Source organism: Gymnoscopelus braueri (genome assembly GCF_963280865.1).
Source record: "Gymnoscopelus braueri genome assembly, chromosome: 1".
Classification (NCBI taxonomy): domain Eukaryota; kingdom Metazoa; phylum Chordata; class Actinopteri; order Myctophiformes; family Myctophidae; genus Gymnoscopelus; species Gymnoscopelus braueri.
The window spans coordinates 25,767,556-25,794,232 of record NC_137603.1 but is presented as its reverse complement, the minus strand read 5'-3'; the positions used below and the strand labels follow the sequence as shown (position 1 = coordinate 25,794,232).

At 41.1% G+C, this 26,677-nt stretch overlaps 1 protein-coding gene across 1 annotated transcript in view; it reads left to right on the top strand.

Annotated features, from left to right (window-relative positions):
* Positions 1–25,389, top strand: part of lgr4 (leucine-rich repeat containing G protein-coupled receptor 4) — a 32,590-nt gene extending 7,201 nt beyond the window's left edge. The window contains exons 2-18 of the mRNA XM_080431721.1: positions 1,496–1,567; positions 6,163–6,234; positions 7,511–7,582; positions 10,674–10,889; positions 12,162–12,233; positions 13,985–14,053; positions 14,900–14,971; positions 15,647–15,718; positions 16,433–16,501; positions 16,769–16,840; positions 17,804–17,869; positions 17,966–18,037; positions 18,156–18,227; positions 18,347–18,472; positions 19,621–19,715; positions 21,383–21,436; positions 21,659–25,389. Coding sequence (XP_080287847.1) covers positions 1,496–1,567; positions 6,163–6,234; positions 7,511–7,582; positions 10,674–10,889; positions 12,162–12,233; positions 13,985–14,053; positions 14,900–14,971; positions 15,647–15,718; positions 16,433–16,501; positions 16,769–16,840; positions 17,804–17,869; positions 17,966–18,037; positions 18,156–18,227; positions 18,347–18,472; positions 19,621–19,715; positions 21,383–21,436; positions 21,659–23,073 — 2,758 coding nt within the window. The 3' untranslated portion in view covers positions 23,074–25,389. The remainder of the gene's footprint in view (positions 1–1,495; positions 1,568–6,162; positions 6,235–7,510; positions 7,583–10,673; positions 10,890–12,161; positions 12,234–13,984; positions 14,054–14,899; positions 14,972–15,646; positions 15,719–16,432; positions 16,502–16,768; positions 16,841–17,803; positions 17,870–17,965; positions 18,038–18,155; positions 18,228–18,346; positions 18,473–19,620; positions 19,716–21,382; positions 21,437–21,658) is intronic.
* Positions 25,390–26,677: the final 1,288 nt, after the last annotated feature.

The window sequence follows — 26,677 nt, the reverse complement described above, 5'->3', positions numbered from 1 at the left end:
AGAATGTATCCATGTGACCACCTGTACTGTCTGGCCCACAGCAGTGGTTGCAGAACACCACCAAAGGAGTTGGCAAGGGAAGCCATAAAGATAAGGTGCGGGGTGGATCATGATGGGAGCTCCATTGTATGTGCAGAGTCAATACAGTAATTGGATAAGCAGGTAGATGGAGGTTGGAGAGAGGTGGCAGCGACGATGAGGGCTTCTGTCAAGGCCCACCTTGTGTGGGTGTGTGTGTGTTGGTGTATATGTGTGTGTATGCATGTGTAACGAGAGTGCAGAGGCAAGGCAATATGATCCTTTGAGGATTCAGGGGCCCACACACAAGGTTCTGGAGAGATCTGGCAGTGAAATCCAAGATGACGACTTGGGGGTGGGGGATCGTTTCATTAGTGAATGCAGGATGTTTTTTCAGTCTTGCTGTGTGCCATCTCCCCACATCTGCTGTCTACGGGCATCTCTTTGAAGCCAGTGAGTGGATTCCTAATCAAGATCTGACCATTGATTTGTACATTTCTTCACTGAACCTGAGAAAGCAGTTGGCCCCTCTTTTTTCAACGACAATGTTTTTTGTGAACAATGTGTAATTACCACAATAACTGGTTATTATTACTATACAAAATATACTATGAAATATACTTTCACATAGAAAGTTCACGTTTCAATTAAATTATTTTTAGACAACATCAGCAAACAACAGTTTTTAATCTTCAGGCTACAATATGCACTCTACATATATGGCCATATATTAGACACGTAGGGAAGAAAATCAAGTACTGTGTGCATATTTTTCATGCTGCTACATGCCTGTCTTTGCTTGATGTTAGTCTGAAAAGTGAAAATCCCTGGGGCTAAAGAGGAGGCTTCTTCAAGGCGTTTTGTTGAGGATCTGTTTAAGGCATAAATACCATAGCATGAGGGTGACTATTGTTGGTGCACTGTAGATTCCAATTAGAATTATGTAATAATATTGATTGCGTGTTTGCTTTATTTTTGTTTTATATCAATGTTAAAATTGATATAAACTGAAAAGTCAAGCACACTTGCCTTTAAGTCCTTTTGAGAATTGTTTCTGTTCTAAAGGTTAAAATCATAATGTCACAGGGCTTCAACACTTTACGATCATACGTATACTGTAGGGTAGGCTACCCGGTTTAAATTAGTTTGAAACTAAAAGTAGTTTGAATCTACCTTTCTTATCTCCAGTAAGTTTGTTAAAACTTTGAAACTTATCCTGAAATTGTGTCCAAAATAATTAATTAACTTTTTGCAAGCAGTGAGGAAAGATTCATATCATCTTGATTTATCACTGCCTTTCTTACCGTATTGCTGTTGCTGTGCTGTTGACGATGGCAGCAATGTGAGAAAAACCTAACAATGCTAATTATTTAAAGTGTACACTTTAACCACCAAAGCAGCTCCTTGTAAATCTGCAAGTCTTTATGAAGCCTAGGAATCTACAATGATTAATATTTAAATCTGGATGTTTCCACAGTGACATCAGCATGAACAACATCACTGAACTCCCAGCAAATGTGTTCAAAAACTTCCCCTATCTGGAAGAGCTGTAAGTACATCTATTTTCATCTCTTTTATGTAGCCTAATGTTTCTTTATTCTGTACAATATAGACGGACTGGTTGTTAAAATGCACCTGGCTGTTTGATATAGCACTTAACAAGACATAAAGGTGCAAAACATGGCCTAATTCCCATTTGCATTTCATATACTGTATATACGTACGTAGAACAGTACAGTATAAAGGGGCAGAGTTACAATACACCAAGAATCACTCATCCTCCTTGATATGAACTGGGCAGTTATACAAGGCTAATCATAAAATCATAAAAGCTTGAGATGAGACAGTGCTTTTATAGGCACTATATAATGCATTATGTATGTTAATGTCTCAACAGGACCGGCAACAGCACATTTTAGCTTTGGGGCTCCATTCAGTGGCCATATCTAATCTTAGTGGGTATTTGTTATTTCTTTACTCTTTAAATACCCCTCTGTCTGGCTCAGTGCTGGAAGCCAGTGATAAAATCTGTCTACTTGATATCAGGTAACATGCAGCCCAGAGAATGCAAAATGACCAGCAAGTGCACACACCAGTGGTTTCAGCTCCATTTCTCTTTGTAGGCATGTTTTTTCAGCCCTCTGTGCATCTTTCATCTAGACTAGTATTCGCCCCCTTCTTTTCCAAACAGTACTTCAATCTGCTTTGTCGAAGGGCAATTTACTTTTCATCGCATTGTGTGGAGGAATGCAAGGCAGGAAGGAAGAAGGCAAAACAATGGTTTCCATGACAATGGAGCTAAAAACTCACCCAGTCTTGCTGTTAAGTTCTTTCAACCACGCAATGTTACCTGTTCTATCACTGCACAGAGATAATAAGTGGACCCCCAAGTGTACATCCTGTGGTCTTGTCTGCTATGTACAGTGAAACTTGCACCCCATTTCCCCTCTGTCTTCAAACTTATCTGAATGTATGGGCTGTATTTGGGTAGCTGTTTTGAAGAATGGCGTTAGACATATATCCTTAGTTGACGTGTGTGTTGGTTTAACCTTTTCCATCGAACAAATCTCCAGGCTTGTTTGAATGAACTTCAGCTGAGGACTTTTTAGCTGTCAGTAAAACCAAGTGGGGGCCCTGAGGGCAGATAGGGAGGGACAGAGGGACATACCCAAACAGGACAGGAGAGAGAGGAGACAAGGAAGGAACATTCACTCCCTCATAGTCACGCAACTCTCCTTCACTTTCTCTTCCTATCCTGCTAAAAGCAGTACATCACTGCGCAGCCGTGATGTCAAATGACGCTCGGTTGTCCTCAGTGGTTAATGTTTATCTTTAAAAGTAATCCATGTAGAATCTCAGTATGTTCTATGTAGTATTGTTGTAAATTGACTGATCATATCCTGTGGTGTTACATGAATATAGCCTGTATGTGCTGCAGTCTATTGTCATTATTACTTGCAAAACCAGCCGCTGCATTTTTAGGGGTTTGGACAAAAAGCATTCCTAATAATAGTAAAGTGAACTAATGGTAAAAGAAATAAATCTGAATATGGCCTTCTTTCACTCTGTTTCTTTCTCTCCATCTCTCTGCATTCTCATTGCCAAAGTCAAAATAGCAAATGAAGTCATAGGTTTATCATTGACAAGTGGCCATAGCAACACCCTTGCTGTGTGTGTGTGTGTGTGTGTGTGTGTGTGTGTGTGTGTGTGTGTGTGTGTGTGTGTGTGTGTGTGTGTGTGTGTGTGTGTGTGTGTGTGTGTGTGTGTGTGTGTGTGTGTGTGTGTGTGTGTGTGTGTGTGTGTGTGTGTGTGTGTGTGTGTGTGTGTGTGTGTGTGTGTGTGTGTGTGTGTGTGTGTGTGTGTGTGTGTGTGTGTGCTGAAGTCAGGAGGCAAATTACTGGCACTCCTGATTTTATTGTGTAGTTGGGTGCATTCTTGAGTAGAACAAAGATTGTTGTTGCTGAAATGATATTGCTGTCCAGAATGATGAGGGCAGATCTTGTGTGGTGTTGTTGACTGCTGTAAAAGCACATGGGACTACATTGAGACCTCCTAGTGAAGCCCTTGTGAAAAAGAAAGACTTGTGGGAGTGGTGTCACACAAGGGGAGGATTTTAGCCTTTTCTCAACAAGACTTAGCACATTCTTCTGTCCTCTTCAAAGCCTAGGGGGACGTGTTCTGAATTTGCTGAAAGAAAGCAAAAGGGGCAGATGCACTCAATGTTTTGGGACTTGACGGGTATGAGCATTTCGTTGTTGTGCCACAATGTGCCAGCCAGCTTTCCTTATGGTGTCTAGTGGCTGGCTTGAGACACTGCAGATTTGTGGAGTTTTCCCAACACGTATTGTTCAAGTGTAACTCATAGCTTTGTCATACTGTGCTAACTTAATCCCCAACAAGCGTGAAACAAAGATGGACCAGATATTGTGGTTTGGGTTTGCAGTGTATTCCTTCAGACATAATCATAATTTGTGGCAAAAGTGCATGGTCTCCTTGAGTAGCAGTATAGCCCTGGCTCTCAAGAAACATTTCCAACAAGCTGTCATAAAACATCCTCCGTACAAATTGTGAGTCAAAGGAGACACACACGCAGTTTAATTGATTGGATGGTTAGATGGTGAAATGTGTCCTGGAAATCCACCACTGCAAGGCAATCTTTGGGTTTGTCATGCAGCCAAGTCAAGCTGAAGAGACAGCATGCTTTTCTTATAAAACTGGGTGAGTGTTCCAAATCATAATTTGATCAATTTTGGTGAACCACAACAAATAAAACATTGTAAGCAGGGTCTGGTATTGGGCAAAGTCGGGAGCTGTGGTCTTGAGTTTAGAGCAGTCACCCTGATTCTTTTCACGGCTGTCGGTAGCTTGTGATGAGGGACCCACAGCGCTCCACACTCCTGGCACAGTGTGGCGGAGCTGGACGGTTCGGTTTGGTAAAAGGCTGCAGTTAACCACTTATGTATGTTATATGATGAACAGTGAAAATAGCTGAACTACACGCTCACAGCACACCACTATGCAACTTGTTGTGATCTTGTAGATCTGCTTATTTTTTTTATTTGTTTTGTTTTTAAATGTCCACTTCTATAATTAATGAAAACATTTTTCCAAATTGGGACACCAGTTTGAAGTAATGTTATCTATATAAGCTTGGTCATTTTTTTTTTTACATTGCCACTGTTTGCTTTTGAGTGCAACAAATTGCCTATGTCACACTTATAAAACAGTTCTCTGCTGTATAGTGGGCACCACAGTAGTTACATGTATTTAGTATAATAAACAATTGTTGGTATAGCCTTCACTGCTTGAATGCTCCATTCCACTCGTAGATGTGAAGGTTAACAGTTAACAATGTTCACAGTTTACTGTAGCTTGATGGTTTATATTGATTACAACTTATTTTCAGTAGTGTGAAACAAAAAGATCTCATTTTCTGGTTGGAGCCTAAACAGAGATTGAAAAACAGAAATGTATTCAAATTTAAGTTCAAATATTTTTTGAAGATGTGTAGCCATGAGATTCCATTCAAGAGCAGAGGAAAGTGAGAATGAATGGAAATAACTATTAAGGCCTTGAGACATTTGTTTCCTCTTTGGAAATACTGTAGCTTTATGAACATCGCCTTATGGCAAGGGAACAACATGGCACTATTCATGTTCAGTGCTGCAACAAAAATGCTCTGTGGTGAACAAGCACCCTAGTTCTGTCACAATTCATGACATATTTATCGACAAAAGACCGCCTGAACTCTTGCGCTCCAGACAGGCAAGTTAGCCTCCTACACAGAGGAGCCTTGGTTCTCAGGCTCACACCCCAGCCGCTCTCCTTGCAAGGGAATTCAGCCTGTCCAGACTCAAGTTGCAGAGTGATAAATCTGCTGCTAATCTCTCAGGCCAGATAGTAACAGTGGAGCCATGTGTCTTAGTCGCACAGCCCCGTCCCCTACCATGCTTTTTACACCCCTACTTCCTGCACCCGGCCCGTCACTGCCCCAGCAGGAACGGGAGGCAAAGAGTATGGCCATAATCGGGTCATACCATGTGCGGACTGTAACAAATGGATAGGTTTAACCAAGAGGATAAAGAGTCTCTGAGGCCTAGTTCAAAATGGGTCTACACTGTAGCCATTTGTTGCTTTCATTTACGTGTTTCAGATCCACTTGGAGAATTGGAGCGGCGAGTCTTGTGTTTTCCAGTGGGCTGTGGGACTCAGAGGGCTGACTGATGGTTGGGGGGCTCATGAAAGGAGGGGGTAGCCAGAACCAGTTCTAATCTGTCTTGGGTGTCAGATGAAGTGACAACAGGCCATGGCATGGACACATCTCTTTGGCACCCCAGGCGTCATGTTTAGCTTGATAGCAAGAACTTAATACACTGAGGCCTTGCGTGTGAAGAGGTTCTCACACTATGCACTATATTATCCCTTTAATTGATAAATATTGACTGTGGCTGTTTTTGTGTATTGATGCGGAAAAGTTTCCATTTTATGTTGATCACTATCGTTGTACAGCTTTCTCTCTCATTCTCTCTCTGTGTATGTACAGTATGTATGGCCTATCAACACATCATTTTTTCATTCTCTCTCTGTATGTACAGTATGTATGACATATCAACACATCTCTCATTCTCTCTTTCTTGTTCTCAGACGACTTGCAGGAAATAACCTGTCATTCATCCACCCTGAAGCCCTGTCTGGACTACATCAACTCAAAATGCTGTAAGCATTAACCTGGTGGCCCCTTACGTGTGTGTGTGTGTGTGTGTGTGTGTGTGTGTGTGTATACACACGCGTGCACATGTGTATGTGTGCATTTTGGCTGTAACAATAGAGTTTTCCTCCTTGCTGGCAGAAATTGTTCCAGTATTGCAGATGTAATGTGTTACTTTGCCAGGTGATCTTAGTTCCACATAGTTAAATAATACTCACCTATTTTCTATAAGCCTAAAAAGACTTGTTGTTCCTTCCCACATTCAAGACTTGTTTGTTTAAGTTTAGCGTAGAGCCTCAGCAAATCGTGGCATGATACAGTTGGAAGCTGGACAACAAAACAGTAATTATTGTGTTTTTTCATGATTTTATTACCCAAAAGTGGTTCGTAATAATAAGTGGGAACTGAGTGGGTCAGGGACAAAGAACAATTTCAACAGAATAATTTTGTTTTATTTAATGTATTGTGTACTGACATGATCAGTGCGAAACCACTTGAGAATCATTGTTTACGATTACACATTATAACTGCATGTTAATGGTACTGCTTATCTGGAACAAGGTAATCCAAAAATAGCTGTATTACAGCTCTAATATAACAATACAGTAGGTATTTGTTTTGTTTTGTTTACAATTCATCTAAGTAGGTGAGGTTACCAACATATTAACATACCTTTGCATGATAGCACAAACAGACACTCACAGTCCTATAACCATGCCTTTGGTACTCTGCAGAGCCAAAAGGTTAAAGTCCTGTTTGTCTACAGAAAGGTGTGTTATTTATACAGAGACCTGTGACTTAACCATTCTAGTCTAGCCTGCAATTATTAACACAAATAAGTTGTAGCTTATGTTGTAGCTAAATATGTGTCTAAAATATGTATTTGTTTATTATTATTTTTATTAATATTATTATTATTATTTAAAGAAATCCCCCAGCAATTTACCATATGACTTAGAAATGTTAGAATCAGATTGTGTTTATCATAGTCTGTTTATTGGTAGGCAAAATTGCATTAGATAGTGAAGATTTGGTATAGAGGGAAAAAAGAAGGGGCCTAGCGTAGACCCCTGTGGGTCAACTAAGTAGCATTGGTATATTTGCAAACATTGAATTTATCCCAAATTGAATTGGGGTCAGAGCTTGAAAGGCAAGGCATCAACATTCAAGGCATCTAAAATTGTTCGATGCCTTTAAGTTTCTGCTTCCTGGTCAAGACTTGATTTTTGGTATGAGGACGAGTGATAAGAGGATTATAATAACCACAATGTTTTCCCCCTTTAGGATGCTCCAGAATACTCAGTTAAAGACCGTGCCCAGTGCAGCATTAAGGAACCTCAATTCACTACAATCTCTGTAAGTAAACTCCCTCATAGCATAGCACACACACACGCAAGCAATCACAAACGCACACGCAAGCAATCACACACACACACACACACACACACACACACACACACACACACACACACACACACACACACACACACACACACACACACACACACACACACACACACACACACACACACACACACACACACACACACACACCTTGTCGCAATAAGAGGCGTTATGGGCTTGTAGACTGTCTGTTTTTGGTTTCACAATGAAGATATATTAATCGTGGGGCTTTAGTGGTTAGTGTCCATTCTTTCATTCATTCATTTAGTCTATGAGGTAAAATATCTGACCTTTGACATAGGTATACCTAGATACATCTTTTTGGAGTAGAGACTAAAGTCAGATTTATAAAGTCAGATTTATACTTTGTTGTATGACGGTGTATCGCACCGAAAATAACTGATGTATAAGCTCACAACAACTCACAAATGCGATAAAAGCCTCTGCTGTAACTGACTCAATACTGCAATCTTTATAACCAAAGGTTATTTTCCTACTGGACAGCTCATAAGACCCATGTGTTTTTCCTGTATAATAAACAGCCAGCATTTACAGATGTATTGTACAATCTGCTGTCCAAATCACCAGCTTACAGTCACATTCTGCAACTCTTCGTAGTGTTACAACTTTAGCCGAGATGCAAAATGCTGGGATTTATCCGCAAGTGCATGCCTAACATGTATGGAGAAATAGTTTATAGGCTACAGGAATGTAACTTTATAGGCTACTGGTCACCCTTTTCAGTGCGAGAACTATAATTAATACTGAATGGTGCCAGGCAGCTTCAGGCCTAACTCTTGTCATAATTAGCTCTACCAAAGCAAGTCATCTGTTAAGTATTTTCTATTTTTTTCTATTTTATACTTTGAAAGGCCATTAATCCTGGCTTCAGAGCTGCAGTGCAACCAAGCATGATTTTAAATGTAAAACATAAAATATTTAAAACCGGGCTGCCCATGCTATGAGGGAGGGAGCCATTGTTTACAAGAGCAAATGTATTTGTAGCAGAATATGACAAAGACCAAAAAAGATGTTTACAAAAAATAGTGTGCTTGATTTGTCAACCGGTATGTCCCACTTACATTGACGTTAACCACTATTTTGTATTTCATGTATGTTTTGTTTCTTTTTTAGTTTTTGGGGCGGTGAAACCGCCCCTATAAGTGAGGTTTGGAAATTTGTACAATTATCTTGGGCAGTGAAACCGCCCCTATAAGTGAGGTTTGGAAATGTGTACAATTATCCTGCGCTGTGATTGGCCAATCACAATCTATTCAGGACTGTGATTGGCCAGTGTCACATGACACATGTGCATAGCCCTATATAAGAAACCATAACTTTAAAAAAAACATAATTTTGTTTTTTTAAAGTTATGGTTTCGTCCATCATAAAGAGTGTTTCAATAAATGTATTTATCTTTTGTACATGATTGGTTGACTCCATTCAGTATTGTGATTAGCTAGCAAGACACCGCCCACTTCACACAGGGTGTGATTTTTATATATTTTTTGAGAATAGAAAAAGCAACAACCCGAAAATGGCCAATCTACAAGCTCACAATGCATCCATCGCATTGTGATGTGATGCCTTGTAGGTCGACTATTTCTGAAAATCTTTCAGAATTCTTTGAAAATCTTCTATAATGACATGCTCAAACTAGGGATGCCAGGGTTAAAGATGGTAAGCTTTCAATTCCCATCCCTAATTGTATGTACAGGGAAATTAAAACACATTTTAGAGCCACAAAGTGTACCAGTAAAGTGAGGCAGCTTCATTTCTGGCACCTATAGTTGATAGAGGCAGACTGCACTGCTGTTATACGTGCATGAACTTTGCATTAACTTTCAGATTTGGTACTTTTTATAGTACTGTATGTACTGAGATTTCCACTTGAGCTTCCACTAATTTGCTTCCTTCTTTTGTTGTTTTATCAACCCCTCTCAAACTTTCCTGCTCCAGTCTTCCCTGGTCTCAGTGGTGTTTCAGTGACTACTGCATGTCAGTCTCATTGGGAGCACACTGTGTACATGACTCCATTTCTGGTCCTTTCCCTGCCTCTGTGCCTCTGAGTTTGACAGGGACTAATGGAGGAATGAATCCAGCTGGAAAAACGTGCTGAAAATCCAGCTTTCAGCTATTATCACCCCTTCATATCCCTCCCTCCTATCCCTTGCTTCCCCTCTTATTTTTTCCCCCTCTCTCTCCTTTCTTTTTAACAGATGTCTTTTCTCTGTGAGGGGTTTAAGGTCTGTAGCTGAAGTAATATGTTTTGGCAGAGCCAGGGCTGGGTTTGTATAAAGCCTTAGAGAGCTAGATGTCAATCAATAGACTGTTTTGCCTCCAGCGCAGACTCTTAGGGAATTTTGAGGGGGAGAACGAAAGAGAGGTTGAGAGAGAGAGAGAGAGAGAGAGAGAGGGGTTGAGAGAGAAAGGGAGAGGCAAGACAACAACAGGAGTGAACAGCGTTATTGTAGGCAATGGCACTTAACCACATGAACCGTAGTGTCCTGATTCTGGGCATGTGATGTTAGGGGAACATTTGGTGAATATAGCAGATCTACAAGTTCACTTTGCTTTGAGTTAGATATATATTCTGTTCTTGCTATTTGCCGTAAAACAATGTACAGTATTTAGTGTTTAAAGGTGATGCAAGTAATATTTGTTTTTGTTCAAATAAGTTCATCATCATCTTCCAATTGTCTAATTGTGCTCTCCTTTTTATAGTAGTATGCACACGCACACACACACACGCACTCATGCACCAATAAGTGAACTAGCATATTATATAAGTAAGTAAGTAAAGTACAGTAAGTAATATACTTACATAATAACTCAGTAGCATTGAGTGTGCTACCGTGACATGACCAATCGGTGGACGGGTACTTTTATGCACTTCTCATGCATTTTAACTTTTCCCAAATGTTAACTATTTATTTGCTTTTTTTTTTACCACAGGCCTTTTGCCCCCCCCCCCCCCCCCCACATGAACAACTAATTTAAGTATCCTGATAACATGTTGTCTGTTCATGTTTTTGTTCCGCAGTCGACTAGATGCCAACAACATCACCGTGGTGCCAGAGGACAGCTTTGAAGGACTCCAGCAGCTACGCCACCTCTGGTTGGATGATAACAACCTGACCGAGGTTCCCATTGGTCCTTTGAGGCACCAGGCCAATCTACAGGCTCTGACGCTGGCACTCAATCACATCTCCTACATCCCCGACAATGCCTTTGCCAACCTCACCAGTCTCGTTGTACTGTACGTTATGCCAGTGATTCTCAACCTTTTAAATTTCAAGGAACCCCCAGTTTGATATGCATCAGGCCACAGACACCCATTTAATTTCATCTCTTGTGAAATCCTCCATGTTAATTTAACTCTGGGATGGTACAAATGGAGGGTCCATTTGGTTCCATTTGTACACTCTCAGAGTTACAGACCCATAAGGTTCCATGTGGACCCCTGGTGGTCCCTGGACCAAACATTTAGAACCAGTGCGTTAAGCCACCTTCGTATGTTCACCGACTGCATTAGGATGAGTGAGAGGGGTGACATGTTTATTAATTAAAGGTCCATACTGGTGGTCTGGCATATTAAGCCTATTGACTACGACATGGTATACTGTACTTGACATTACTGCCTACCATTTTCCTTTCCATACCATTGTTTGTTTGATTTTTGAGGAAGCCATTGGATTCCTTTAATGAAACAAACAAAAATAATAATAAGGCAACTAACGGAATGGACAGTGTTTATGTACGATATAGCCAAAACTGGGAATCGTCAATGACATTTATCGATGGCAAAAATCTCATTGCTTCTATATTGCATAGTCACCATCTCAGTAGCATTATACAGTATATAGTTTTGTTACCATTAATTATCAGTAAATCAGTTAATTAGCATGCAGTTTTTTAAAAAATCCTGTTTACCACATCATGGCAGAAAACATCAGAAATTATATGCAATTTGTCAAACTAATTGCATTTTTACACATTACCTATAATCACAGCTTAGAGCTAACAAGATAATATCTCCAGATTTTGGTGAGAAGCCCATTAGTTTCTGCACATGCCCAGCCACGTGCCTCTTGAGTTTTTTGGCTACAGAGACTTAACAATGAGCAATAATACAAAATGTAAGAGATTTTGTTGGTTTACGAGTGGCTATAACAGTGCAATACACTACACGGGCAATGCCATTGTTAAAACTTGGTTGTACATGGTTAAACATGTTTCATAATACATACCTAACATATTCACATCTGCTTCAACAAATAGACACAGAGGGAGAATGGTATTGCTGCAGGGTTAGAATAAACAGATTAGACTAAACAGGAAGAAAGTACCTTGAGTTCATCAGCCAGTGATAGCCCATTGCAAATACTCACTCATACAGTATATGCACGTACAGGCACCAGATTTAGTAATCACACAACATGTCGTAATTTGTACATATGTATCTATTATATCTGTATAAGTCAAATATTTTGTGATTATTCTGATATATTTTATTGTTATTTATTTTTAGGCACCTTCATGACAACAGGATTAAGGAGATGGGTGAGAAGTGCTTTGCTGGACTGGCGAATCTAGAGACACTGTAAGTACACAGTCACACTGTGTGTGTGTGTGTGTGTGTGTGTGTGTGTGTGTGTGTGTGTGTGTGTGTGTGTGTGTGTGTGTGTGTGTGTGTGTGTGTGTGTGTGTGTGTGTGTGTGTGTGTGTGTGTGTGTGTGTGTGTGTGTGTGTGTGTGTGTGTGTGTGTGTGTGTGTTGTGTGTGTGTGCGCGCTCGCGTGTTGTGCGTGGCATGTGTGCGCGGCGTGCGTGCGTGTGCTCTCCACCCACCTCTACTGCTGCCGTCCGGACGTCAGTGTGTCCACTTCCTCCTTTAATTGCTCCAGGATAAATAGAGTGAAGTCCATGATGCTTATCAGCTCTGCCCTCCCATTGTTCACTTCCTCCTGTGCCATGGTCACCAGGCAGCAGGGACACATCTCTTCTCTTCCAGGCAGCCTGACCTACAGTATCAGCCAGCAGCTCCTACACAGCTCCAGTAGAGCAGCACAGCATTATGATAACAATACAAAATGTTTGCCAAAGGCAGAAGTGCAGTTTTGATTGATTGAATATTTTATTAGAAAATTAGAAAATTAGAAAATGCAAGCAGCACGAGTACAGTCATACACTTGGTCTAAAAGGATTTACACAAAAAAAGTCCCAGTGGACTTGTTTCCATTGAGGTCCTATATATACCGTAAATTTCGGACTATAAGCCGCGACTTTTTTTTCCCATTTTTCGACCCTGCGGCTTATATAACGGTGCGGCTTATCTATGGATTTTTACAGCTAACGGCCACTAGGGGACCTCCTAAATCTATGGATTTTACACCCGCGGCTTATAGTCCAGTGCGGCTTATATATGTACAAATCATTCAATTTAGCTGCTGCGGCTTATATTCAGGTGCGGCTTATAGTGCGAAAATTACGGTAGTTCACATTTATACTGTACACTACACCAGTGGTTATCAAACCTTTTCATGTCAAGGACCCCCAGAGTCTTATGTATTTGACTTAAACAATGTTCAGATAGTTAGACACAATTTGCAAACCTCATCCATTCTTTTTTGCAAAACTCTAAACACATTCTCGCTCATTAAACACATTTCACACTATGATGCACTTGTGATGGGATCAAACCAATTATACCGTATACAGTATACAGAGTGCTTGGGTGGCACAGGTGAATGTTGATACCAACAATTGATGGAAACTATCTGAGAGGCACAGGAGGAAATGATTACTTTCTTCATGTTCTTGATTTGGGACGATGTCAGCTTTCACTGTGGTGTCCAAATAATGTCAGTGGTTCACCCAAGTTTATACCTTTGCCTTCCACCCAATAGAAGAGTTTTTCTGTGCGTTGTGATGGAGGGTCTATGAACGAACCCATATACAAGGGAATATATCGTACAGGCAATGGAATTGGCAGTGGTGACATAGATGTGGAGTGTTGTCAAGACTGAATCTATTGCTATTTTCCAAAAACTCCAATGGGTTACATTACAACCAGATAAACCCATTTTAGAAGCGTATTCCACTGTTATTGCACAGTTTTGCACAAATTAGTAGAATTATACTTTTAGTTTTTTTTATTTGCACCACTAATGCAGGATTGATGCTGGTTGGGCTTGGCTTTTAGACTAGCTAACTGTATACTATCCAATAATACTATGGCTTATTGTTATTTCGTGTAGTATTATGCTGTGTTAGTATATTGTGGTGTGTCAGAAGTGGCTGAATAAACCTACAGACAGCGGATACTGAACCTATGTTTCTCTTCATGTTCTCAGAGATCTAAACTTCAACAGTCTCAAGGTCTTTCCCAAAGCAATACAGGCTCTGCCAAAACTCAAGGAACTGTGAGTATATTTGACCATCTCTCTACTTCCTCAGAAAAACTGCATACATGTTCAAAGTGTTTACTGTCACAATGGTAGCATTATAGGCAGTGACATTCTTATACTTAAAATGTCTCATCGGTGCCCTTAACAATAAATTAAGAGTAAGATCAAATGGATTGCATTGACTTAGCTAATGTTTGTTACAAACGTAATGTATCGGGGCGTGACGATTTACAGTACCTTTTGTATTTTGTGTTTTTTGGCAAGCTGGTGAGTTTCATGAGATTTGAGTTGTTGATGTGTCCCATAATGCAGCTGTGACTAGTGGCTTATGGACTAGTGGCTTATGGAGCTGAAAGATTAATGAAGGGGTTTAGAGCACTGTCCATTTACTATGTTTTGTTTGGTGTGTCATGCTGTCAATGTCATATAGAGATGGAATTCCGTCATGGTGACACAATAGATCAAAGACAATGGGAATCATCACTCTCCAGTTGATGATGTCAGTAGTAACTTGGTGTTATTTAGCTCCTTATATTCTCCTTTTTAGCTGTGACCTCACATGCTAGTACAGTATAAGCCACTCAGTCAGGCAGTCGGTTAAAAATGTCCAATTACAAACCGAGAGTTGGCCACAGTTCATCACAGAATGCAGGCTTGTTTTCATCAAAGTGTTGGCACTTCACTCACTCACAAATACGGCTCCAATGAAATTAAATCATTTAAAAAAGAAAGAATATTTGTTTGGGATAAATTGGATGTCAACAGTAAGTTTCCCAGGTCATTAAAAGTGTTGATATACTCTTTCATTGGGCAAATACTGTATATGGTGACATATTGTATTTTACTGTGTTCTTTTTGCAGTGGGTTTCACAGCAATGATATTGCTTCCATACCTGAAGGAGCTTTTCGCAACAATCCTCTGTTGCGAACAATGTAAGCCCAAACCTCACTCACACAATGTATAGATGCATACTTGCAAATCAACCCTCCCCCAACACACACACACACACACACACACACACAGGCAAAAACATAATCTCTGCCCCCGGCCTTTTCGGCCTGACGAAGATAACCTGATGAAGGTCTAATAGACCGAAACGTTGTTATATTCCGATTAAAGTATTTTCTTGCATTTGAGGGCAGTTTTTTCTGTTACAACGTTTGGGACCCCGCTTGGTCTTCTCCTGTACGTGCGTTGTATGGCCTGACAGTGATATAAATTAGTGCTTGATTTGGTAGGTAATCTTAGTATAAGTCCTTTACTATAAATCAGGCTCCAGTCCTCAATAAAGGGTTTGCAAATTAATGCTCCATGCTCCAAGATGTTCTGATATGGGAAAATAATTGACATTATTGCTTAATTAGTTTACATGATGGGAATGGCGGACGCTGCCAGTAGCAATGGAAACACTGGACAGAGAGGAGCGGTTACAGAAACGCTCCTCTACACACACACACACACACACACATTTAACATCTTTATTTGCGTTCACATTTTAACAATAAATTCTACACACTAAAATGGAATGCGAATCTTAGAAAGATGATTGTCCAGAAGATGGTGCCATTCAAACCTAGTAAACTAATTTTGATTATCCTTTCTTCCAGTCACCTGTATGACAATCCCCTGTCGTTTGTGGGTGCCTCTGCCTTCCAGAATCTATCCGACCTGCACTCCCTGTAAGTCCTACTGTCACCCATGATTTACAACAGCTCGCAACATCATGCCACAACGTCTCTCAGCTGTGACTTTGGGTTGCGGCCAATTAATGGTAGCTGGGCTTGGCCAGGCCTGTCACGATTATATAATAATAATCATAATTATTATAATAATAATCATAATCACATCAATAATGTTGAAAAATGTTCATACATATTAGCAATTGTCAATCATATCTTTGTGCACTTAACCCATTAAGACCTGGAACTGTGTCATTTTTAGATTTGAGCTAAAAAGCATTATTTTACACTTTTGGCTATTCAAAAATAGCAGATATACAAGCTCATAGTGCGGCACCGAGTGCCGCGCTATGAGCTTGTAGATCTGCTATTTTTGAAAAATTGTGAAAATGTGTGCAAATCTTTGAATATATATATTTTTAAGCGAACATTTTTAACTCAAATCGTTGCTTCTGGGGGGTCCCTGGAACAAAATATTTTGATGGGGGTCTGCGGCCAAATACATATAATTTTGGGGGTCCTTGACATGAAAAAGATTGAGCACCACTGATATAGAAACATACGTTTTTCAGAATACTGTTGAGATTTAGGAAACATGTAGAATCGGCTTCAGGTCTCAATGGGTTAAGATATTTGGGGGTCCTTCACATGAAATGTGTGAGAACCACTGATGTGAAGTGAATCACAGTGCTATTATCTGCGCTTGTGTTGCAGAATGTTGCGTGGGGCCAGTATGATGCAGGACTTCCCAATTCTTACATGGACGAACAACCTGGAGAGCCTGTGAGTGAACACAGCCTTCACTCCACATCAACTGCCTTGAGCTTTAACCTCAATTTAACTGCTGATGCCATTTTGGCCATTTTTCTCTTACTTTCATACTCAGATGTGGGAAACCACATGTTCTGGTGGGGTGTCCCACCCCTTGAGTATGAAGTTTGAGCAAAATGGCTACCATGGGGATATGGTCTATAGTGTTAGCAATATTTGTAGTATTGTTTATACCTTGTGTGGTGTAGGGGGTTACTGATGTGATTAATACTTTTTTAGGACCCTGACTGGTACCAAGATCTCATCCATCTCAGCTGATCTGTGTGAGGATCAGAAGTGGCTTCGGACTCTGTAAGTAATTATTTTACTCACCAGGCACTGACTACCCACATAACTTAAAACGGGTCAGTCATTAACAGTATAAAAATCTATATGTCTTTACCTAATTTTTCACCAACACATTTCCCCATAATAAGCTATAGTGAGTGAATTGCTGTATCATGTTAGTCTTAACTGAGTGTGTTTTGCAAAAATAAATACAAAATAACAAATATTTGTGTGATCCTAGAATTATAGTATACGCCATAGGTTACAGAAGTAAGAGCTAAATGACACAGGCAGGAAATAATCATTTCCAGAGATAGTAGTGGAGGACGATGAGACCATGAGAAATTAAGACATGATTAAGTAATTCTTGAAGATACGTATTTGAAACAGTCGAGAAGGTAATTCTAGCAGCAGGGAGGGTTGAAAGGTTACGACCAGGCGATGGGATGGCTTGGTCCCTGAGGGCTATGGAGCTATGGAATGAAGAGGTGACCCCTCGCTTACCTTAGTAAAAGGGTAGTGATCCGTGGCCTGGAGGTACAGTATGAGGTACAACTCCCTCTGTAACATTATATGCCAGCTGCAGGGTTTAAATTTAAAATGAGCAGCCACAGGCAGCCGTTATATGGAGGACATTTAGGTGAGGTGAAGAGAGAGTCACAATACATCAAAGAGGGTTTTGCAGGTGGGAGATGACTAGAAATGGACAAAATAGCTGTCCAGAGATCCTGGTGAGGAAGGGACTGATTTGCCAATTCATGCACAATGCCGGGTTTGGTTGTGGATGCAACATACAGTAGGTATACCTCACATGATTTAAGGTCCTTATGCTCAGCAGTTGCTATGGTTCTGCGTAAAGGACAGCATTGATCTGTGGAAAGAGTCAAAAATCATCTCTGTTGCCTTAGTAAGGAAAATGAAGGGGGGGGAGCTATGTTGTCTCAATCAACTAATTGTTGGAAATGTTTCCTTGTTTTCTTCAATCAGAGACCTATCCTACAATGAGATTAAGGAGCTTCCATCCTTCCAGGGTTGTCTAAAACTGCAAGAGATGTAAGCACTAAGTACCAATACATTTATAAAAACAAAACTGCAGTTTAAAGATGATTCATTAAAGTAAATGTCTTCATGTTTGTGTCCAATCAACAGAAGCCTGCAGCACAACCATATTCTACAAATTGACAGGGACACTTTTCAAGGCCTTTCTTCCTTACGTTTGCTGTAAGTCTTAACAGCCGTAAACACACACACACACACACACACAAACACACACTCTATGCCAGCGGTAAAGATAACATGATTGGATGTTGAGTTTTCTTGTGTTCTGATGTCACAACAGAGACCTGAGTAGAAATGAAATCAGCATCATACACAGAGATGCTTTCCTTTCCCTGACTGCTCTTACAAACCTGTGAGTATAACCTGCATGGTTTCACATTACCTCAATTGTAATAGTCAGAACTGCACCATATTAGAACTTTTGAATTATATTGAATAATGTGTATGGGATCCTGTTAATGTTCTTTGCAGAGATCTGAGTATGAACTCTCTGACTGTGATTCCAACAACTGGCCTCAGTACCCTCAGTCAACTGAAACTTTCAGGGAACCTGCAGATGAAAAGTGTGCTGACAGCCAAAAGTTTACCAAAACTCAGGTGAGAATACATTTCTGTATTTGATAGAAAACTTAGGAAAGTAGTATTCTGAAGGATGATATATAGTTTTAAAAAATCCAGAAGCACTATAAAAATCTGAAGTGTGTGTGTATATATAAGTTACATACGCAGTATATATATATATATATATATATATCAAATGAGAGAGAAAGAGTATCGTTGTCACGTTTAACAAAACTGACAAACCCAAATGCAGATACGACACCAAAGCAAAGTCCAAGGGTTTTTATTCAACAAAGGAGGAATGAGGGCAGGGGGTGTCAGCTGCAGCGGAGGTGGTTGGCAGGCTGAGGTTGATGGCAAACAGGCAGGCAGGCAGGCAGTCAAAAAGCAAAAACACCGGGAGCAAAACTGGAACACCGTAGAACTAGAATGCACTAAATTCTCTAGGAAAAACTGTCCAGAAGCATTACCGCTCAGGAGACTGTGAAAACGATCTGCCTGTCAATGGAGAGAAGACCCAGGTTTTTATACTGTGGAGGTTGATAGGAAGGTGGTTGGCAGGTGTGCGAGATGAGATGACCAGAGACAGGTGCGCCAATCTGGAAGCCAGGAACCAACCCTACACCCACACACAGACAGACAGACTAATACATAGACAAACACAGGACACTGGCAGGGTATGTGACAGTTGTGTAACAGCAAGGGAATTTGTTCTAATACAGCATACAGTATAAACAGACACAGAGAGTCTTCGTTGAAGGCTTACAGTGTCCATTTATGTGCGTTAAAAAATTCTAATATACTTTACAGAGGGTGCAGTTGTTGTTTTTTCCTCTTTCAATTATTCAACCTCACAACCATATTGGCTTACTTGACTCAGAGATTAGCTGTTTTTATTTTGTACTAGTAACATGCTAGATGGTTATAGCATATTGGATGGTTGTTAATTAATCTATTGTCTCTTAATGTCTTGGTGTGCGGGTTCTACTTTTCTTAAATAATGCATTGCACTTAACCTACAGTAGCACCCACTGTATGTGTGTATAACTCCAGTAAACTAATGCCATTACAGTGCGATTACAATGGGATAGTGTGAAAACATTTAGTGTGAATCAGTGAGGATGCACTTCAAAATACTACTTGCTCAGTAGAACACCTTTTGAATGTCCATTGTATCTCCGTAGGTCCATCTCTGTCCCCTATGCCTACCAGTGTTGTGCATTTGTGGGATGTGACACCATAGCCTCTTCTGATGATGATGACCTAAGGAAGACTGCTGGTGAGAAAGCTACACTCAAAGTCACATCCCTGCATCTATGACCACATTTACAATTTAGGCTTTTAGCAGACACTCTTATCTAGAGTGACTTACAAGTGTAAGATCAGAGTAAATGTCTTGAACCCTAGTTAACATAAATGGTCACATAAGTAGAGTGCACAGAAAAACTAGAAAAAGTCTCCGCCAGGTCAGGTAGGCTATTGTGGCCTCCTGGTGGCGCTATAATAGGCCAATGTGAAAAGGGTGCCATTTCTTCTTAGGCCTTGCACGACAATCGGACACTGCATTCATGATTTGAGGCATTTTGTTAAAAACATTTGTTTTGCTAAATTAGACCTGCTGGTGGCGCTATAACAGGCCAATGTTAAAAGGGTGGCATTTGTTCCTCAACATAGTGTGAATGTGCGTGCAAAGTTTGACCGCAATCGGACGGTGCGTTCATGATTTGCGGAATTTTATTCAAAACAAGCCAATAATGCAAACTTTAGATGTCAATCTTAGCCAATCAGGATGGAATATGAAAAATCAAACGCATCCGTCTTGATCACATGACTATAGAGATCATGTGTACCGATTTGCGTGAAATTTGGATAAAATAGGAAGTTGTAGTATAAAATAATGTGTTTTACATAAGTCGGCCTCCTGGTCGCGCTATAAAAGGCAGATGTGAAAAATGCAGGGCAAAGGTTTGTCCTTGACCTCTAGGGAGTGTGCATACAAAGTTTTACACAGATCGGTGCAGTTATAGGTAAAAACACGAATCGGCCTGTTATAGTGCCACCATGAGGCTGATTTGAAAAATGTCAAATGGTATTTCTTCCTCGGCCTAATGGGAATGTGTGTGCAAAACTTGACGGAAATTGCATGCTATGTTCATGATTTGAGGCATTTTGTTAAAAATGGAGCACTCCTGCAAACTTTGGAAGACATTTTTAGCCAATCAGGATGGAATATGAAAAATCTGAAAGACCTGTTTCGTTTAATGACTATAGAGATACTGTGTACCGATTTGCGTGTTTTTTGGACAAAATCTGTAGGAGTACTGTCAAAAAATATGTTTTGCACAAATCGGCCTCCTGGTGAATTGGCATCCAGGGAGTGTGTATGCACAGTTTCGCTGCGATCAAGCCAACGGTGCCGGAGATTAGCTGGTGACAGACGGACACACGGACACACGGACACACGGACGGACGGACGGACAGGGGGAAAAACATACTCTCTCGCCATGCCTTTCGGCCTGGTGGAGACAACAATGTAGTTTTCTGTCATTCAAAGAAAATAGAATCCAGCATCAAACCTAGCATCTGTCTCAACAACAAAAATAACTAAATCTAAATAACATTCTTAGCTTAATTTCTCATTTCTAAAGTACAACTAAGGAATATAGAGATACATCGTGGAAGTTGTTTCATTAACGCACATGAAACGTGAGGCCCACAGTGCAAGTACGACCCAAAATCCACTTTTAGCTCCACCTTCATTTGTTTTTCCATCTTTCGTATTATCTCCCCAAATTATTATACTATAATCAAAATAGTTTAACTGTTGTACATGGTAATGACTTGAGCAGAATCGTTTTCTATCAAGTTGCCGGCCTACACTGCTTGATTTTATTTTGAAATTTTGAAACATTTAGGCCTCTAAAAGAAAACCCTCTTTTGTTGTAGGTGGAGAGGAAGTGGAAAGAATTTCTATGATCCTACATTGCTCCCCCTCTCCAGGTAAGAGGCAACCTTTTAAGACACATTTTCCACTTTATTTATTTCTCAAGTCATTTATTGATATTAATGTTATATCATCAATACAATCTTTGTGTTTTGCCAATTATTTCGGGGCCCACCTGCAACATCCTCACGGCCCAACAGGTTGAGAATCACTGATTTAGCCTTTTATTGATGTTGGTGTTGATGATGGAATGTAATAACAACGCGTCTCCCTCTCAGGAGCGTTCAAGCCCTGTGAGCACCTCCTGGGAAGCTGGATGATTCGCCTGACGGTCTGGTTCATCTGCCTGGTGTCTCTGGTCTTCAACGGCCTGGTGCTGATAGCCACCTTCTCTCCTGTCCACCGGGCACCGGGCTTTGCCCATTCCCACGCTCCACCCCTGTCACCAGCCAGGTTACTGACGGGGCTGCTGGCCCTGGCCAACCTGCTCACCGGCCTGTACGTCGGGGTGCTGACGGTGCTCGACGTTGCCACCTGGGGTTCCTTTGCCGAGTTCGGGGTGTGGTGGGAGATGGGCGCCGGCTGCCAGGTCACGGGAGCTCTTGCGGTCTTCTCCTCGGAATGGGCGGTGTTGTTGCTCTCACTGGCAGCCGTGGAGCGGAGTGTGGCGGTGCGGGCCCTCCTAGGGAAGGTGAGGGTGTCGCCACGGAGGAGCAGCAGCAGCCATCGGAGGTGCTGGCGAGACCAACGTTTCAGCCTGGCTGCAGGACTACTGGGGCTCTTTGCCGCTGCTGCTGCCTGCCTGCCTCTTCTAAGTTACAAAGGGTCATCTGCATCTCCTCTGTGTTTGCCCTTTGCTGGTGGCGAGGGCCCCACTTTGAGTATTACTGTAGTTCTGGTATTGCTCAATGCGCTGGCCTATCTGTTCACTGCAGCCGTCTACACACAGCTGTACTGTCACCTTGGCAGGGTGGAGCTTGCAGATCCAGAACAGACGGGTGCCCTGCGCCACGTAGCTTGGCTCATCTTTACCAACTGCATATTCTTCTGCCCTGTGGCAGCATTCTCCTTTGCCCCTCTCTTGACTGGGTCAGGCTCCACCGCCGGCGGCCCAGAGATTGCCAAATCTGTCATCCTCATTTTCTTCCCCCTCCCCGCGTGCCTGAACCCTGTCCTGTATGTATTCTTTAGCCCCGCCTTCAGGGAGGACTGGCTGAGACTGCGGGGTCGCGGGTGTGTGGCCAGAGGGGTGAAAGCCAGCGCCGGAAGTCAGGGAGAGCACGCTGGCGGAGGGTCTGGTGCCATGGATGGAAGTTCCTCCACGCAGCTAGGCTTTGACTGTGGCGTGTACTCGCAGCTTTGCGGGGAGCCGGTCGTGTGTGAGCATTGTGAGGCAGCGTTGCATGCCCGGACCTGTTCCTCCTCTTCCTCCTCCACAGTCTGCAGACATTTGGTGAAGTCTCACAGCTGCCCCACGCTGTTGGCCGGAGCTGCGGTGTGCCAGCAGCGTGCAGAGGGGTACTGGGCAGACAGTGGCACACCCTCAGCTCAGTCTGAGTACGCAGACGAGGGAGACTCGTTTGTGTCCGACAGTTCCGACCAGGTGCAGGCCTGTGGCAGAGCCTGCTTCTGTCAGAGCCGAGGCCTCCCTCTCGTACACTACTCATACAACATACCTCGCGTCAAAGACTAAAGAGCCCTGCAGAGTGGTATGTGCGCACGCACACGCGTGCGCACGTATCCCTCCCTGTTATGTGAATTTGGACGCTACAATATGATGTAAACAAGTTGTGTCAAACCGCAAAAATGGACAACTACCCTGCTAAAGAAACTATCCAGAAAAAGCACTTATTTTTGTAATTACTGTGTAAACAGAGACTCAACCAATCACCGACAGAAAGGGAAGTTGGCATGCAATTATCAACCAGGACACTATTGATGAGCACGTTTTGCTTCATATAATGTCTTATGTGAACTTAACCGTTGTGTCACGATGCAAGTTGTCTAACAAAGGGACGTTACAAGAGAAACTCTTGCCGCCAGTGCCTGTTTCCTGGTTTAGATTGGACTGGACGTCACAATATTACAAGCCTCAAATCATCTGTCAAGTTTTTCCCCTTTTTTTTTGTGCCATCTGTTTTACCTATAAGCTTTTATCCATTGTTGAAATGATGTCATGCAATTTGTCCGTTTCAAAAGCCTCACTATAATAGCTGTTGATTTTATATGTACGTAAATGTAGCAGATGTAATCATCCTCATTCTAGAAAGCTCTTTGTGAATGTAACATGAATTTCAGGAGAACTATTTGTATGACAGTGGTCTTAAACTAAAGAGGGGGGATCATCTTTAATCAATAACATTTAGTTTTTTTCCCAGTAAGTTAAACCCTTCCAATGTGACCCAAATCTACTTTTAACATATTCTATCAAATGGCAACCTGCCCTGTGCCCTGCATTTACACTTCATAAGAGCATGGCAATGGCATAAATGTATGTAAATGTAGGTATCAACTTTTCCTTTTTTTCTTTTCACTGTAAAGTGAGTAAGACTTCGAATGTGATATAAACGTAGCAGATATCACTGTGTCAGCGACAGCTGTGCTGGGTTTTATGTGGTGTTGTAATTATTTGTTTTGAGCGATAGGAATGTCTTGTTCAAGGTAATTTCAGGTATATGAAAGGTGGCCTTTGAATGATGAATGCTTAACGGAAGCAGTCACCGAGACTACAGCACCCCTAGTGGCAAATGTTAAATCCCTCACAAACACCTTTATTGTTGCCATTGTATTGTAGTACTGTAAGACTTCACTGTTGTTATTTTTTACAAGTCTTAAGTTGCACATATTTGGTGCTTACAGTATCCTTACAATCCATTAGTCAGCAATTTACTCACAACTAGTTGTTTTCAGCTCAATCTGTGTAGTTAAATGCTGGTATATATAGGGTGCGTTCGGAAATTGCGCACCGGAGCGCACTCGCCTATTAGTTTGTATTGGCCAGTGCGCTCAGTGCTGTATTTCCGAACGCACCCATAGTCTGTCATGGGAGGGTCATGACAATACAGTAATGTATATTAACCAATAACCACCACATTAACCCCGGTGTGCCTATTCTGGGCATACATGTCATTATAGGCGAACATTTTCCCAAATGGCGGAAATAGCAGATGTACAAGCTCAAAATGCATTGCAGTGTGAGCTTGTAGATCAGCTATTTTTGCTGTGACAGCCATTTGTACAACGAAGTAAAAAAAAAAACAGGGCTTAAGTGGTTAATGTAGATGACTCTTCACTTAGATTGTGTGACTGTTGGAGGATTGCTCTCTGGCTGATACATATTGTGCTGGAGCGTGTGATTGTACACATTAATCTGGACACACCCTTGGAACATGTATCCACAAGTGTGCATCATGTGAGTGCTCAGGAATTTAGGTAATGTAGGGAAGCCCTTTTCTCCAATCAACAAATCATTCTTGTGTCTTTACAACGCATAATATTGACTTAGATTATTTTGTTTAGATTTCCTGTTGTCATTGTATGGATTTTATACACAACACTTTGACTGGGTGTGTAATTTTCTAACACCAACCAAATGTCCATTCATTCTTGTTTAAGTGTGAGATCACATCCTGTAAAAATTCTGTGTGTACTGTACTTGTCCGTCTCCATTAGTCTGTAAATTATTTTGATAGAAAACATATAATCAAGAATGGGATGCAATGTTTAACTAAGGAAGCTACCTCTTCAACTGTAGTGGCTACCGGCAGTGCTTTTTAAAAGGAAATCTTTTTATTTTATTTTATTTTATTGTTTGCATACTTGGCTTTAGGTTGTACATCACCATTTTAGTTCACTGCAAATTGTGGGAGTAATTTATGTACTGTATACTGTGATTCTTTTTTTTAACCAAACTATAAACTATGGAATTCTTACAGTTTGGTGTTTCATATTTTTAGATACATGTAGATATCAGTGCTGTAAATACAATATATATCTTGTTTTCGTTTGAGTCCAAATACATTTTATTTGTAAAATTGTGTGAGATCTATTTAGGTTATTCCATTCTTTAAACGTTGCAAAGGACTTGTGAATTGTTAAAATTGGAACTTTAATGACTCGGGACCAGGAGGAATCTGCCTTATGCTGCTCAAGCATCTAATGCATTATATGGTTCACTGGAATATATGGGGCCAAGTAAATGCATGCCTTTTAAAATAAATGAAAACCCGCCGTCTAGGCATATATCCCCATCGCACGCTATAGTAAGGTGTGCAAGAATTACCACATTGAAACATTTCTTATCCTCGTGTGGCGGTGTGATTAAGTGTGCCTCCCTTGAAACACCACAAACTGCTCTCAAACACCCTCAGTTGAGCCACATATTTCACAGTGGTTGAGTAGCATGAGATGATCCTGCAAGAGACATGTCAGCTTTGTTATCAGGAAAGACAACATATGACTCACTTGGTAAGGGAAGTGTGTGTGTGTGTGTGTGTGTGTGTGTGTGTGTGTGTGTGTGTGTGTGTGTGTGTGTGTGTGTGTGTGTGTGTGTGTGTGTGTGTGTGTGTGTGTGTGTGTGTGTGTGTGTGTGTGTGTAATCAATTATCTCTCTGTGTGTGTGTGTGTAAGGTGAAACCTTATGTGTGGAGAAACAAATGCATCTGCTTTGTATAAAAATGCTAAACAGACCCAGTTGTGACCAGTGTTCATTTCGTCGACTAAAACTATGACGGAAAATGTTCGTCGACTACTTTTTTTCACTGAGGAAAACGAAATAAAAACTAAGCTATGATGACTAAAACTAAGACTAAATAAAAACTAGACTACAATGTTAGGGAGGGACCAGTGGAGAAGAGATCCAGTATAACTAAAATACAAGTCATTTTATGTTTGGTTGCTCTCGGGTGTTGCGCTCTGAAAATAGCAGATCTAGTGTGTGAGCTTGTAGATCGGCTATTTTCAGCATGCAACCAAGTGTAAAATCTGCCATTACGACGCCATCAAGGCTTGCCAAAATACGTTTTGTCGCCAAAATCAACTGTGGATTTAGTCGACTAAAATCTTATAATATGTAGTCGCCTAAAAGTAGACTAAAACTAAAACATTTCGGATGACTAAAATATGAATAAAACTGAATCAAAATTTGCTGTCAAAATCACTGGTTGTGACCTTGATTTTGGATCAATATGGCAAGAGGCAAAGACCTCAGTGAGTATGAAAGAAGTTAATGGGGCATAGCTGGCAGGACCTTCAGTCTCAAACTGCTAGTGTTTCAATAGGAACAGTCACAAAATCTG